Source organism: Cebus imitator, unplaced genomic scaffold, assembly GCF_001604975.1.
Source record: "Cebus imitator isolate Cc_AM_T3 unplaced genomic scaffold, Cebus_imitator-1.0 Scaffold6, whole genome shotgun sequence".
NCBI classification, from domain to species: Eukaryota; Metazoa; Chordata; class Mammalia; order Primates; family Cebidae; genus Cebus; species Cebus imitator.
The window spans coordinates 6,273,000-6,289,858 of NW_016107321.1; the positions used below are offsets into that span (position 1 = coordinate 6,273,000).

Genomic DNA, 16,859 nt, shown 5'->3' on the forward strand with positions numbered 1-16,859 from the left:
AAAGGAAAAGCTTACTGAAATGATTGTGATGTGCAGCAGCATTGAGAATCCCTGATCTTACCAGTTTCCCCGGGGTTCAAGTGATTCTCCTGCCACAGCTTCCCAAGTAACTGGGATCACAGTTGTGCACCACCACACCCAGCTAATTTTTGAATTTTTTGTAGAGACGGGCTTTCACTATGTTGCTCAGGCTGGTCTGGAACTCCTGGGCTCAAATGATCTGCCTGCCTTGGCCACCCAAAGTGCTAGGATTATAGGCGTGAGTCACCTTGCCTGGCTGGCTGCCTTCGTCCATTCTTTTTTTGTTTTGTTTTTTTGGTTTTTTTTGTTTTTTTTTTTTTGAGACGGAGTCTTGCTCTGTCGCCAGGCTGGAGTGCAGTGGCGCAATCTCGGCTCACTGCAACCTCCGCCTCCTGGGTTCAAGCGGATTCTTCCGCCTCAGCCTCCCGAGTAGCTGGGACTACAGGCGTGTGCCACCACATCTGGCTAATTTTTGTATTTTTAGTAGACACAGGGTTTCATCATGGCAAGAATGGTCTTGATCTCTTGACCTCGTGATCCGCCCTTCTCAGCCTCCCAAAGTGCTGGGATTACAGGCGTGAGCCACCGCGCCCGGCCGGCATTCTTCTGTTTTTTAGTATCTGGCTAATTTCCAGTTTAGAAGTATTATAACTTGTGCTGTTACGAACCTTTTTAGTACATGTCTTCTGATGGCCTCATGTATGCATTCCTTTTTTTTTTTTTGAAATGGAGTCTCGCTCTGTCACCAGGCTGGAGTACAATAGTGCGATCTCAGCTCACTGCAACCTCCGCCTCCCGGGTTCAAGCCATTCTCCTGCCTCAGCCTCCCGAGTAGCTGGGACTGCAGGCGCGCATCACCACACCAAGCTAATTTCTGTATTTTTAGTACAGATGGGGTTTCACCACATTGGCCAGGATGGTCTTGATCTTTCGACCTCATGATCCACTCGCCTGGGCCTCCCAAAGTGCTTGAATTACAAGCATGAGCCACCACACCTGTCCTCCATGTATGCATTTCTGTAGGGCATATACCCGACAGAAAATGCTGGACCTGAGGAGACGTGTATGTTCAACTTTAGTAGCTGCTGCCAAGTGGTTTTCCACAGTGATGATTGCAATTTCCCTTCCCATCTGCAGTGCGTGAACTTTGCATGTCCTTGTTAACACATCTCACTTTTTCTTGTTACCATTTTGGTGGGGTGTAGAGGAGATTCAAGGAGTTTTCTGTAGACTTCAAGTTACAGACTTCTCTTTTTCTTTTGGAGACAGCCATAGAAAGCCAGCCAGTTTTCCCCATGAATGTGAACGAGAAGCAGTAGCCCAAATGGTTATTAGCAGCCAACTGCTACCAAATTAAAAAGAAAGAACTTGATTACATCATTAAGCTGCTGGATCAGCAACCCAATCCATTTCCTTACCGTTTAGACTGGTTTCACTGTCGTTTTTGTTATCTGTATCTGAATACATCTTTAGTGTTCTCTTCGTAAAGTGTGTAAGTCTTACAAAATCCTTGTGAAGGTGAGAGTTACAGTTTCCTTTATCCTGACGTGGAAACTGATTGTCCAGTGAAACTCAGTAATTCCCAAGACTGGGGAGTTAGCAAAGGGTAGAACCGGGGCTAGAATCAGGATTGCAGATCCCTGGCCTGTGCTTTTCCACCTTCGCTCTCCTGACAGGAAGTACAACTGTTATCTCTCATTTTGTGAAAATGGCCATGAGTCCTTTGATCACATAGCTGCATCTCTTCACTGATGCCAAATTATGTAGCAAATATGCAAACAGCCACACTGGCAAACAGGGGCAAACCATGTTTTGTAAACGGAGCTTTAGCAGCTGTGTTCCTTGCTTCGCCCCGTTATGAGAAAACTGCCAACCACATGAGGTGAGTCCCTGGTCCTCTAGGGAAAACAGAGCTGGTGCGTTTTACTCATAAATCACCAATAAGGAAATGAAGATGGTGAGGAGAGAAGGAGCCAAAATCGTAGCAGCAATTTCACCTTCCAGCTAGACAGATGCAGAGTTGTAACTAGCAGCTTCCCAACTTAGAAACCCAAGAGTATTTCACCTCGTTTTGTATAGCAACAATCCATTGATAGAAAATTTCAATGGAGCTGAAGACAGTTCAGTGATCTAAAACATCTTTTCACTATAAAACAGACTTTGTGATTCCGCCTAACTGCCCTGTCTGTACAAAACATTGTAAAGTACTCTGCAGTCAACTTGTGCTCATGGCAGGGGATGCAGAACCCATCACTAATCACTTCCAATCACTGCAAATCTGTCTTCAAGCACCAACTCAACTGAGGAAGCGGCTCCTGGAGCAAAGACTCAAATGCTTGCTGCAGGACGGGCAGCCAAACTGCTCATGTCACCTGCACCTGTGTAAAATCCTCCAGTGGCTTCACATTGCAATCCCAATGAAATCCACATTCCTTCCTCTGACCTTCAAGGCTCTTCACAGGCTGGCCCTGCCTATCTCTCTGACTACAGTGCTCCAGGCTTGCTGGTCTTCTGTCTATGCCTTGAACGTTTTATGTTTTTATGGCCTCAGGGACTTTGCAATTCTCCTTCCTCTTCTGGGACTTTTCTCCCGGCCTCCTTGTTTGGTTACCTCCTCATTTTTCAGTTCTCTGACAAATGTCACCTTCAAGATGGACCCCACCTGACTACCTTCTGTGTGGCAGCACCCTGTCACTCTCTCAGGTTTCTTGCTGTAAGCTCCAGGACAGCAGAGACCCTGTCTTGCTCACCGCTGTATTCGCAATGCCTAGAACAACAGCAGGAGTATAAAAGATGCTCAGTAACTACCAGGTGAACAAATTGGTCAAGAATAAAGATGGAGATTAACCACTGGGGTGTGTTCTCTTCTTGGCTACTTGCACTGCAATCATTCCACTTTCACTAGCTGTGCTGCCAAAGAAATATTCCCAGGAAAAGAAAGTACAGAGAAAGAAAAAAAGGCCAGGCATGGTGGTGGCTCATGCCTGTAACCTCAATACTTTGGGAGGCCAAGGTGGAAGCATCACTTGAACCCAGGAGTTTGAGACCAGTCTGGGCAATACAGGAAGATTCCATCTCTACGAAAAATACAAAAATTAGTCAGGTAATGGGGCAAGGGCCTTTGGTTCCCACCTACTCCGGAGGCTGAGGTAGAAGGTTTGCTTGAGCCAGGGTGGTAGATGCAGTGAGCCAAGATGGCTCCTCTGCACTCCAACCTGGGTGACAGGGCAAGACCCTGTCTCAAAAAATAGATAGATGGATAAGACAGAAAGATAGACAGATAGATTCGATACATAGATAGATAGATAGATAGATAGATAGATAGATAGATAGATGAAAAAAAAACACCACCACCAGAGTAAGGGACAGGGGTGGCGGAACCAGTAGAAAAGGAAATTGGACATAATCTTACACAAGAATGATATGAAACTCTGGGTTCTTTTCCCATACCCTCAGGTCTCTCAGGAGGCTGCATTAGATAGATTTCCAGGCTCGCCCAAAAGCTACATCACATTTTTTTACATTTTTTAAAAATGGTCTTTTTCACTCAACAACGATGACCACGGTCCCGCTGCGTTGCTGATCAGCCCGGGAGAAGGCATTAGGTTTGTGAACAGATGTGAGGATAAGTGTGACACATCTTTTTCTGGACATGTACCTATGATTATTAGCACAGGATGGGTCTTACAAAAATGACGTCCACCCGTTCCCCATTGCAGGGCAATACCCTCGCCATCCTGAGCACAGAGTGAGTAAATTATGATTGAACCTCAGCTTTCAGAGACCTTCTGGTTCGGGCTTCCCGTTCAACAGATGAGGAAGGTTGAGGTGTGGGGTTAGGCAGCTTCCTACAGACTCGCGATTGGGTCCTGTCCCGACACCGCCAATTTGGGTAAATTGGCCTCTGGTGGTGGACAGACTTTCCTTCCCCTCCGGAACCGCAGAGCGCAATGAGGAAGGGGCGGGCGCCAGCGCCAGGGTCTGCAGTTCCCACCGCCCTCCCTCAGGTCGCAGGAGAGGGAGACGGAGATGCACACAACCAAGTTCAACACCGCGGCTCCCAGCCGGGGTGTCCCTGCATGGCGTCCCGCGGTCCTCCCCGCCGCGCCCGTCCGCCCCGAGCCCTCGGCGGCGCCCCAGCCCCGGGGGCGTCCCGCGAAGCCCAGGGGCCCGGGGCGCTCGGAGCTGCGGCCAAGACCCTCCTCCAGACGCCGAAGCGCGCGCGGTCGCCTCCCCAGTCTCGGGTGCCTCAGGCCCGAATGGGGGCGGCGGGGCGGGCGCGGGGGGAGAACGACGCGGGGCGCGGGGAGGAGCCAGAACCCGCAGCTCTTTTCCCGAGAGGCGGGATCGTCAGCTAGGGTTTCTGCGGAACGGAAAACGACCCTTTGCCCGGGTCGCGGGGCTGCCCTGGACCCCGGAAACTGCGCGCCGCAGCCAGCACCCCTGCTCCCCGCCCCCTCCCCGGTCCCTCTCAGCCCCGCGCCCCGACCCCAGCCCCTTCCGTGGGCTCCGCGCCCAGCGGGCAGAGACAGCCGAGGGCGGGACCAGGCCAAGCCCGGGGAGCCGCCGGGGTCCCGCTGGGCACTGAGGCCCGGAAGACCCCGCCCGCCGCTCGCCGCCCGCGCCGCGCCCACCTGTAGTAGCGGTCATCCTTGAAGGGCGTGAGGTCCTCCTTGAGCTCGCGGTACGCCTCCTGCAATCGCCGGCACAGGTGCTTGAGCTCGCTGCAGAGCGGGGGCTCGAAGGCAGGGTAGTCGGCGTCCATGCCTCCCAGGCCCCGGCCCCGCCGCTCCGCCCTTTGTGTCGCCGCCAGCGCCCCCTCTCTCCTCCTGGCGCCGGGGATCCGGCTGCGGCGCGCTGGGCGGGACCGAGGAGGAGGAGCAGGTGCGGGGGAGGTGGGGAGGGGGCGCGCAGGAAGGAGACCTGGTGCGCTCAGGGCGCCGCCGCGAGCACGCTGGGAGCTGGGCCCGGCGCGGGTGGGGGCTGGGGGTCCCGGCCCTGCGCCCCACGCCCCACGGAGGGGGCCTGAATGTGGGAGGGTGCCGCGCCCATCCGCCTCCGCGCCCCTCCGCCGCCGCCCTGGGAGAGGCAGAAAGCGAGGGAGGAAGTGCAACGCAAGGTCGTCTGCCGCCCAGGACTGAAATCTCTGTGCCGCCATCGCCAGTGGCAGCGCTGGGAAGGGAAGACAGTGGAGGTGGGAGCATGGAGGAAAATAGGGCTTGGGGGCCGGACCGAGGGCCCTTTCCTGCTGGGAAGGTCAAGTCTGGAGCCGGCTACGGCGTTCAGCACCGCGGACAGCTCCCACGGGCGACTTTTAGCTTCTTGGGCTCCACTTGGCCTAATGCAGAAACAGTTAAAACTAAGCCCATCAGAGTTATAGTCATAATAAGTATTTTTCCAATGAAGTGTATCCAAGTGAGGTGCCTCTTCCCACATGTACTAAAACAACCAAAAAAAAAAAAAAAAGTCTAGGCAGAGGAGTTTCTCACTCTCTACAAGCTCAACACTAGTGTGCAAACTACAGACTTAACAAATTAACACGTCTTCGACAGAATGACTTCTCCAAAGCTTGGTGTGATCGCCTCTTGTGAATTTTTCCAATAATAGGTGGAGAAACAGTCGTTCCAGACGATGTTAGTGCATTTCCATCTGAACCCAGGGGAGGTTTCCCCGAAGATTGGTCCTGCCTGCACTAGGGAAGTCTCTTCTAGGGACAAAATCTATCCAGTTGAACCTACATAATTGTGGAATATCGATCCCAGGAATCTGTATGTGTCCAAACCCCTCAGGCAATTCTGATGACCACTCAGGTGCCAGTGGTCTCAGCATTCACGTGTTTCCTGCTGTCTGTGCCTATGCGGTCACTCCACCCACTCTTCCTTTCTCTGTATTTTTATTTCTTCTCTCCTTGACATTTTGGAACAGCTTTTCTATGCTAGCCAGGCCCCCCTATCAGGGTTTGCACAACTTCCCATAACTGCAGATCATCTTGCATTGCACACAGTTAAGTTTTAGCCTTAATTCATTAACATGAGCATTTGTGTTTAATCATCTCAGGATTTTTTTTTAAGAGTTCAGAATTTGGTAATACTCAAAATACAGTGCATAAAGAGGCACACTAAGAAGAAGAACTTCAAAGAACACACATGCAGATTTGTTTTCTGAAATGAGAGAGACTGTGAGTTCAGCATGTGCCATATTTTAAACATTGTATCATTGGCTACAGAGAGCTTATTTTTAGGAGGAATATAGGCCAATCTCCCAGATACATCAAAACTTAAAAATACTCTAGGGAGCCTTCCTTAGCTTCTCAAGCCTAGGATTTTTTCTCCTTCTTTTAAGTACAGTAGCCCCTGAAGGATAATACACATCTGGCTCCGGCACTGTGAGGTACTAATCTACTTTGTCAGTTCTTTTGTTACAAACAGCCAGAAATTTGAGATAAAACATGCCCCCCGCACACACACACAGTGGCTATACATGTTATGCACAGCTACTATACTGTAATTTTTTTGTACATTTTATTTCCCATAGAATTAATGGTTGTCATTTTTACCACTGATTTTTTTTTTTTTTTTTTTTTGAGACAGAGTCTAGCTCTGTCGCCCAGGCTGGTGTGCAAGTGCAAGGGCGTGATCTCAGCTCCCTACAACCTGTGCCTGCTGGGTTCAAGCGATTCTCCTGCCTCAGCCTCCAAAGTAATGGATTACAGGTACCCGCCATCACACCCAGCTAATTTTTGTATTTTTAGTAGAGACAGGATTTCACTGTGTTGGCCAGGCTGGTCTTGAACTCCTGACCTCGCAATCTGCCCACCTTGGCCTCCCAAAGTGCTGGGATTACATATTTGCTTGATTTTTAAATATACTTATTAATATAACCACAGATCCCCCACCAATTGTCTAATTTATCTCTTAAGATACTCAGATGCATGAGACATTCTGTCAATTTCACTTTTTGTGAATGACAGCTCTCCTGGGCCTTCTGACCAGCTGTGGACAAGTTATCCTCAAAGCCAATGCTTGGTTGCCTGTAGGGATCTCTGGGCCATCATCCTGGGACTTCTCTCCCCTCTGGTCTGCTTGAATCCCATATTTTCTATTTACTGGTAGGAAATATCTGATACAAGATTTTGAGAAAAGATGCATGGGATGCAAATTTTTTGAGGTTGTGGATGTAGGAAAATGTCATTCTTTTACACTTTCTTGATAGCTTCACTAGGAAGAAAAACTTTGGTTGGGAATAGTTTTTGTTTGCTTTGTTTTTGTTTTTGAGATGGAATCTCGCTCTGTCACCCAGGCTGGATTGCAATGGCGCAATCTCGACTCACTGAAACCTCTGGCTTCTTTAAGTGATTCTCCTGTCTCAGCCTCCCAAGTAGCTGGGATTACAGATGAGTGCCACCATGTGCTACTAATTTTTGTATTTTTAGTAGTTACAGGGTTTCACCATGTTGGCCAGGCTGGTCTCGAACTCCAGACCTCAAGTGATTGGCCTTGGCCTCCCAAAGTGCTGTGATTACAGACATGAATCACCATGCCCAGCAATTGGAGATAATTTACCTCTAAATTTTGTAGGTATTTTTCCATTGCCTCTTGGATTCTAGTATTGCTGTTGAGAAGTCCAAAGTCATTATAAATCCTGATTCACTTTATACAGACCAATTATTTTCCTCTCTGGAAGGGTATAAGAGTTTTCATTTTGTCCACTGCGTAATGACATTTCAAGATTGATTATGTTACACATTGGCGTAGACTTTTGTTCTGACACTCTAAATATTTCAGCTTGAAGACATTTTCTTGAATTGTTTATTTGATAATGTCCTTTCCTCTCGTATTGCTGTTGTCATGCTTATTAATTCTTTCCGGAACTCCTATTAGTTACATCCTGAATTTGTCCTCTAATTTCTTAACTAGTTTTGATTTGTTTTTTCTGTTTGTTCTAATTTTGTTATTTTCCAGTTCTTCTATTAAGATTTTCATTTCTACTATGATGCTTTTAATATCCAAGAGCTTTTATTAGTTCACTAAATAGTTCTGTTCTTGTTTCATGGATACAGCATCTTCTTTTCCTCTCTTTCAAGATTAATGATAATGTTAAAATATCTCCTCCCTTTGTAATTTATTTCCTCTAATTTGTTTTTTAATGATTGTGTTTCTATCCTTCTTGTTAGAAGTTTTCTTCAGATGTCGAGTATTGTGGTTGAATCCCCTATCTAGGAGTAGAGCACTAAAATGCTCAGAAGCTCCGTATATGTGTGTATGAGCGGGTGGGGGTGGTTGTCAACAGCAGGCTTTGTTGTAGGTAATATGGCTGAGCTATTTCCTTAGGGAACTCTTGGTATCAATATTGTTAGGTCTTTCCTCCTAGACTGGTGTCCAAAGGTCACCCACTTGGAATGTGACTGTGCGACTCCTCCCATCAATGGGCAGAATCTTGAACCTGAGCTGGTTTTGTACCTTTCTTGGACAAGTAAAATGGTTTGGAAATTACACCGTATATCTTCTGGTCCTAGGCTTAACAGGTATTATAGTCTGTTTCTGTGTAAAGAAGTGTGGATTTTCCTATTGGAGAGACCATGTGAAGAGACAGCCTGAGGATGAGGGGCTATATGGAGACCAGAGATGCCCCTGTCCATAGCCAGCACCAACTGCTGGACATGTGAGCAAGGCTATCATTAACGTTCCAGCCCCAGCCTGGATCTCAGCTGAAGGCAAGCACATGAGTCACACTAGGTGTAGAAAGTGAAGTAAATAAAGTTCCTCTTCAAAGTCTCTTAGCCTATTAAGAATAGATAGTAGTCTCTTTCTCTAGGTTATTCTACTCAAAGGCCTTTGTTACATCTGATAGCTAAAATAAAGAAATCGGTGTATTTTGTGTTCTTAATTCTTACATTTTAGCCTAGGTACCTGCCCTAACATGCCTCTATAAGCCTGGGCAACCCTTAGGTCATAGCTTCTTCCTCTTTCCTTAGTTACAAGTAGTTTTGCTTCTCTCAGCACTCCTCTTTTCCTTTGTTCTCCTCTGCCCTTACCTCTTTAGGAAAGTTTTAAGTTGTTAGCCAGTCAGGTATAGTCTAGAATGTGAGGTCTGGTTCCAGCCAATGGAATCAGGATACAGCAATAGGGCCAGATGCGTTAGACATAAATATGCCCATTCTTCCTTTGTTCAGTGCACTCTCGTGGCAAGACTGCTGGTGAGCAGTGCCCTTTCTGCAGAAAGTAAAAGAAAGCCTTGCTAAGAAACCTTTTGTCTGAATGCTGATTCTTCCCTGCGATGTCAGAAGATAAGCACTTATTCCCAAGAATTTGGTGACCTGTACAGGGAGGCATTCCCCTCTGTGGTGGTCTCTGGCCCTTTCTCGTGGGGAGGTATGCCCCACCACCTTGTTGTGGCATCCCCAGGGATAGGGAGCCAGGACCCACCCAGTGCGAGGAATAAACCCAGATTCTTAGCAACGTGGGTGAAAGAGAGACTTGCAGTGCCGGTGGCCAGGCAACTTCAGGCATGGGCCAAGGTAGGAAACGTTGCAAGAGGGTGACAGTATGTCCTTGGTGGTCAACTTCTGGAGGATGAATGTGTGTATGCACGTGTGTGCAAACGACCTTCAGAAGGGAAAAGGGAGGGAACAGATGAACCTTCCAGGGCTGGAAGGCAAGACATTCTTAGCTTGAGTGGTTGAGCCATCCAGGGGCAGAAAGGCAAGACATCCCTAGCTCAAGGGTTTGGGTCTTCCACTGGTTTCAGGAGGTTAAGCCCAACCAGTACCTGATATGGGTAATGCTTCCAGTAAAACAAAGACAGGAAGTAAAGCTGACTCCAGTGATCAGATTCCTCCTGACAGCCCTTTAGGGCGTATGCTAACAAATTAGAAGGAAAACAAAAGGACTAAGCGTAAGAAAAAAGCAACAAATGATGAAATATTACTGTTTTATTTGGACCAAAGAACTGATCCTCAAGCCTACAGTTGTCTGGCCAAAATTTAGGTCGGAAAAGGATTGGGGCCATCAACTTCTGATAATGTATGTCAGTAACAAGAGCCTGCCTTACAAGAGAAGATACACTATGCTCTCTGTCGGCAGCAGGGGCCTGCGCTCCTTTACCCATTAAGAGGAAGAGAGGGAGGGAAACAACCACAGAGCAGCACAAAGTTAGGATAGGCCTCGCCTGACAAGGGTGAAGTTTCATACATGAGCAACCCTCATATAAGTGGGACCCCCTAGATCATACCCCTCGTTCCCACCACCACTCCCAGCTCTTGCACCCCCACTCACACCCGCCCTTCCACCTCCCATACCTCCTGTTTCCTGAGCCGGCTGCAGCACCCCCTCAGCAGGAGATACAACAATGTAAAAGAGATATCCAAGATTTCCCTTTTCCCTCCTCTAAGGAATTAGCTTCAGCATCAAAGCTTTTTCCTCTAAAGGAAGTGCAAGGATGGGGTGCAGTTGGCTTTGTGAACTGTTCCTTTGCCTCTGAGGTCTGAAGTCTGAAAAGAGAACTTAAGCCATTACTAGATGACCTCAGAACAGATTGAGGAGTTCTTAGGGCCCCAATCAGAATAAGTGCTTATTGGACAGAGTTAATGTCCATTTTAAGTTTTTTTTTTTTTTCAAGGGAGGAGCGGAACATGAACTGAAGGGCTGCTATGGCAGCCTGGAGGAGAGACCATCCTTCAGGCCAGGATGTCCCAGAAGCAGATACAAAGTTTCCAGCTCAAGACCCACAGTGGGAAAATAATCTTGCAGCCCATGGAAATAACAGGAGAGATTTAAAAGAAATGATTGTTAAAGGAATTCGAGAGTCAGCCTCTCGACCTCAAAATCTCTCTAAAGCTTTTGATAAACAAAGCCTTCTAGAACAAGGAATGTTAAAGCTGCATTTTGTTACAAATAGCTGGCCAGATACTGAAAAGAAGTTACAACAGCTAGGCAGTTAGAAAAACCCGTCAGTAGAAGAGCTTTTAGGCGAAGCCCAGAGAATATTTACAGAGAGATAAAGAAAAGCTTTGGGAGGCCGAGGCGGGTGAATCATAAGGTCAAGAGATCGAGACCATCCTGGTCAACATGGTGAAACACCGTGTCTACTAAAAATACAAAAAATTAGCTGGGCATGGTGGCGCGTGCCTGTAATCCCAGCTACTCAGGAGGCTGGGGCAGGAGAATTGCTTGAACCCAGGAGGTGGAGGTTGCGGTGAGCCGAGATTGCGCCGTTGCACTCCAGCCTGGGTAACGAGAGCGAAACTCCGTCTCAAGAAAAAAAAAAAAAAGAAAAAGAAAAGCTAAGACAGAAAGCAAGAAATCTTTTAGCAAAGTTCTCCAGGGCCAATGATGCCAAGGGCTAAATTTAGACCCATGCCAGCAAAGTTTGCCGAAGGAGGTGAAAGAGGAAGGCCCTAGAATTCTAGGATGCAAAAGGAAAGTAGGCATGGCCAGTATTTTAAGGGAGAAGGTTGGAGTAAAGGTTGCAAAGGTTGTGGATGCAAAAAGAAGGAAGAAAGCCAAAGCGGCCCAAGGCTGGAGGCCAGGGTGTTCAAGTAGATTACACTGAAACACCCTCAGCTGGCTGTCTATTTGTTAGTAATAGCAGATCATCTCACACACTAGGTAGAAGCCATTCCTTTCTGAAAGGCAACTGCCAGTACTGTAGTATAATTAGTTGAACATATACCTAGATTTAGACTAACAGAAAATACTGATTCAGATAACAAGACTCGTTTCACTGCACATATTATTAAGAAGGCGGCCCAAGCGTTAGACATAAAACACTACTGTCATATTCCCTGCCACCCCTCCTCCTTTAGAAGAATAGAAAGAATGAACCAGGCCGGCCACCGTGGCTCGCGCCTGTAATCCAAGCACTTTGGGAGGCTCAGTTGGGCGGATCACAAGCTCAGGAGTTTGAGACCACTCTGACCAACATGGTGAAACCCCTTCTCTAGTGAAATACAAAAAAAAAAACCTAGCATGGTGGCAGGCACCTATAATTCCAGCTACTCAGGAGGCTGAAGCAGGAGAATTGCTTGAACTTGGGAGGCAGAGATTGCAGTGAGCCCAGATCAAGCCATTGCACTCCAGCCTGGGCAACAGAGTAAGACTCTATCTCAAAAAACAAACAAACAAACAAAAAACCATTTGACTAAATGAATTTTGGAAACACGGTTACCATGGACCAAATGGTAACCATCACATTAACTGAAGATAAGGACTCCTTCTCAGAAATATGCTGGTCTATCCCCATACGAAACGTTGTATGGACTACCTTACCTACATTCCTCAGCTGATGTTCCCATATTTGAAACAAAAGATCAATTTCTTAGAAATTATATATTTGGTCTCTCTTCTACCTTCTCTTCTCTTTAAACTAGAAGTCTTTTAGCACAGTTGCCACCCTTAGAGTTTTCAGTGCATCAGCATCAGCCTAGGGACCATGTTTTCATCAAAGGATAGAAAGGAAGGAAGCTCAGACCAGCCTAGGAAGGGCCCTACCGTGTGTTACTAACTACTGAGACTCTGTTCATACAGCGGAGAAGGGGCAGACCCATCATACTCAAGTCAAGAAAGCATCATCATCTCCAGAATCATGGGCTGTCGTTCTGGAGTCGAGCCCAACCAAGCTGAAGTTAAAGAAAGTTTAATTTTCATATACCTTTTATATTGCTTCTTTCCTTTCCTTATTCTGTCACTAGCTCCTTTGTTATTAATGTAACTAAGTCTGAGTCACCTCAGACCATTGCCTCTGATTCTTGTTCTGTCGTACCTTGTGGAGGTATCAAAGATCAACAACAGCCAATTGTTTCAAATAAGTACTTGAAACCATTTATGCCCTGGCCCTCTAACTGACACAGCTACTCCCAGTTCCCATCATTGTGGTCACCTGCAGCTGAGACGCTGATTTTCTGTTCCTCCAACCTGGCAACCCTGTAGCAGCTAAGACTATGTTCTTTAGACCACTCAGGACCAAGGTTAGACTTCCACGGCAGGAGTTTGTGCTGATTTAAAGCCCCTTCTCTACTTCACTAAAGGAACTGCCCCGTCCAACTCTCAGTCTTGTCAACGGCACCCTGTCCTTCTCCCTGTCACCACTTCCATCTTAACTGACTCCAGGCCTGCCCTTAGTCACTTCCATAGTATAAGGACTGATGTAAATGGAAAGGATCCCCGAGGCATTTTTTAGATACACGTTGGTCCCCCTTCTTCTCCAACTTCAGTAGTCTCAGGCTAGGCCCGACACCAGTTGTTCCCGCGCCTAATGATAAAACTAAGTTGTCCATTGTAAAAGTAGAAGATCTAAGGCACACCTTAGCCATTGAAACAGGACACCAACATGCAAATGCCTGCTTGGAACGGATTAAATATTCCATCTGCACCTTGAATAAGAGCAGTTGTTACCCTTGTGTGCATGGCAGGCCAGAGGCCCAGATTGTCCCCTTTCCACTTGGATAGTCCCTTCATCAACCAAGTATGAACTGTATGGTGGCTCTTTTTCAGAACCCCACAGCCTAGATTAGGCCATCATGCCAAGCTCTCTCTCTGCTGTTTCCTGAAGGTCAACATCCTACAGCTCAGCCCCCAAAGGCAATCCAGCTTCCACCTCTAAATGCCAAGTTTACTTCGTGTCTCGCATGGCAAGGAGAGAATCTGGCGTTCCTCAGAAGCGCAAAAGGATGCAAAGAACTCAAGCCCTTCCAAGAGCTTACTCATCACTCCACCCTCAACCATCCCAAGCAGATACATGGTGGTACTGTGGAGGACCTTTACTGGACACTCTACTGGAGCGGTACTTGTGCTGTAATCCAATTGGCTATCCCCTTCACCCTGGCATTTCATCAGTCAGAAGGTTAAAAAGATAGCACCAGAAACCAAGAGACACTCCTTATGAGTCCTTTGATCCTCAAGTTTATATAGATGCCATTGGGGTCCCTCAAGGAATGCCAGATAAATTTAAAGCACGAAATCAAATAGCTGCAAGGTTTGCATCTACATTGTTGTGGTAGGTAACCATTAATAAAAACATAGACTAGATAAATTATATTTATTACAATCAACAATACCTTGTGAATTACACTAAGGATGCTATCAGAGGAGTAGCTGCACAATTAGGACCCACCAGCCAAATGGCTTGGGAGAACAGAATAGCCTTAGACAGATTAGCAGGAAAAAAAAAGGCGTTTGTGTCACGACAAGGATTCAGCGTTGTACCTTTATTCCAAAAAATATTGCCCCTAATGGAACTATAACCAAGGCATTACAAGGTTGGTTTAAACCAAAAGCAAGTTTAACAGCTTTATCTGATGAACTTGCCAAGAATTCTGGAATCAGTGACCCTTTTACTAAAATTATAGAAAAATGGTTCAGCGAATAGAAAAGAATTCTGACTTCAATTCTCACTTCATCCACTCTTGTTATTGGTGTACTCATTCTGGTAGGATGCTGTCTTATCCCTTGTCTTCGAGGCTTTGTAAGAAGCCTGTCTCTACTACTGTCACTAAACTGTTCCTAACCCTCCTCCATCCTATTCAGAAAGATTACTCTTTCAGAAGACCAAACAGAGCAACTAAGCCCAGTCATGTTAAACAAGTTTGAAGAGGAATTATACAACAAAAGAAGGGCAAATTGTAGTAAGTGAAATAAAGGTTCCTCTTCAAAGTCTCTTAGCTTTTTAAGAACAGATAGTACTGTAGTCTCTTTCTCTAGGTTAATCTACTCAAAGGCCTTTGTTACATCTGATAGCTAAAATAAAGAAATCAGTGTATTTTGTGTTCTTAGTTCTTACATTTAGCCTAGGTATCTGCCCTGACATCCCTGGATAAGCCCGGGAAAGCCTTAGGTCAAAGCTTCTTCCTCTTTCCTTAGTTAGAAGTATTTTTGCTTCTCTCAGCATTCCCTAAGCTATTTCCTCTTTTCCTTTGTTCTCCTCTGCCCTTACCTCTTTAGGGAAGTTTTAAGTTGTTAGCCAATCAGGTATAGCCTAGAATGTGAGGTCCAGTTCCAGCCACTAGAATCAGGACACAGCAATAGGGCCAGATGCGTTAGACATAAATATGCCCATTCTTCCTTTGTTCAGTGCACTCTTGTGGCAAGACTGCTAGTGAGCAGTGCCCTTTCTGCAGAAAGTAAAAGAAAGCCTTGCTGAGAAAACTTTTGTCTGAATGCTGATTCTTCCCTGCAACATCAGAAGATAAGCTCTTATTCCCAACACTAGGGAGCAACATACAGGGCAAAGGAAATGCCCACTTAAGTCCTACAGACCAATAGAGTCATGACATTGTTGAGGTTTTGGGTGAATGGGTTTGCAGGTGATTTGTTTTTACACAACAGAAAGCTGACACAGCTGGTCTAGTTCTGCAGAGGATTCTTCCAGTTCTCACTGGAGGGTGAAAGTCTGGGTGCCAGCATTCTGGAGGCAGAATGGAGGAAGATGGATCGCAGCTGTTGGGGTGGTATAACATTTGTAATGTGTGCAATTGTTTGGTTTTTTGTTTTTTGTTTTTTTGAGACAGAGTCTTGCTTCTGTTGCCCAGGCTAGAGTGCAGTGGCACAATCTCAGCTCATTGCAACCCTGCCTCCCATTTTCAAGCCATTCTTCTGCCTTAGCCTCCTGAGTAGCTGGGATTACAGGCATGAGCCACCACACCTGGCTAATTTTTATATTTTTAGTAGAGACAGGGTTTCACCATGTTGGCAAGGCTGGTCTCAAATGCCTGACTTCAGGTGATCCACCCACTTTGACCTCCGAAAATGCTGGGATTACAGGCATGAGCCGCCATGCCAAGCCAATGTTAATGCATATAGGATTTAAATTTTGTACATATATTCATCCATGTATCTCCCACCAAGGTGAAGATACAGACCAGTTCCAACATCCCAGAAAGTTCTGTCTCATCTCCTCCTAGTCACTCGCCTTCCAGTTATAACCACTCCTCTGGCTTCTACCATTATGAATGTGTTTTGCCTGTTTTTGAACATGATAGAGTCATAGAATGTTGATATGGTTTGGCTGTGTCTCCACCCAAATCCCATCTTGAATTGTAGTTCCCATAATCCCCATGTGTCATGGGAGGGACCTGATGGGAGGTAATTGAATCATGGGGGCAGTTACGCCTGTTGAACTTGTGATAGCCAGTGAGTTCTCAAGGATCTTAAAGGCACCTTTCCCCTATGCTCAGCACTCCTTCCTGCCACCGTGTGAAGGATGATGTGTTTGCTTCCCCTTCCACCGTGATGGCAAATTTCCTGAGGCTTCCCCAGCCGTGCTGAACTATGAGTCAATTAAACCTTTCCTTTATAAATTACCCAGTCTCAGGTATGTTTTTATTAGCAGCATAAGAATGGACTAATACAAATGTGCACTCTTTGGGGTTTGGCTTTTTTTGCTGCATATTATGTCTGTGGGATTTTGCATGTTGTTTCATATGGCCGTCATTTAAAAAATGGTTATATAACATTCAAATAATTTATCAGTACCGTGTCTACTCAGTCTTCTTAGGATTTATGCAGATGTCACCAGGCCAGCCCCCTGTCACTTGCCACTCTACTTATTCAACTTCTCACTTAAGAATAAGACAAGAAAACAAACAAAAAGCCCCTCACCTACGAGTTGGTGCAGGGTGTGTGTAAATGGCTTCTCTCATTCTGTGCCCAGTCCGTGCATCCTTCCTTGTAATCCTCCACAGCAGTGCCACACATATCCCGCTCCAACGCCAGAGACAAGGTTTCCTGTTGTCCCCTGTGACTCTGCCTTCCTTCAGTACTTAACATTTTCCACAATGGAAAGTACACTGCATAAACTATTTGGAATCCTGCCTTTCTATTTTTTCTTTTTTTTTTTTTTTTTTT

The 16,859-nt window shown here is 46.4% G+C and overlaps 1 protein-coding gene across 1 annotated transcript in view; it reads right to left on the reverse strand.

Annotated features, from left to right (window-relative positions):
- Positions 1-4,871, reverse strand: part of TMEM181 (transmembrane protein 181) — a 108,478-nt gene extending 103,607 nt beyond the window's left edge. The window contains 1 exon segment of the mRNA XM_037742294.1: positions 4,656-4,871. Coding sequence (XP_037598222.1) covers positions 4,656-4,786 — 131 coding nt within the window. The 5' untranslated portion in view covers positions 4,787-4,871.
- Between the last annotated feature and the right edge of the window lie 11,988 nt (positions 4,872-16,859).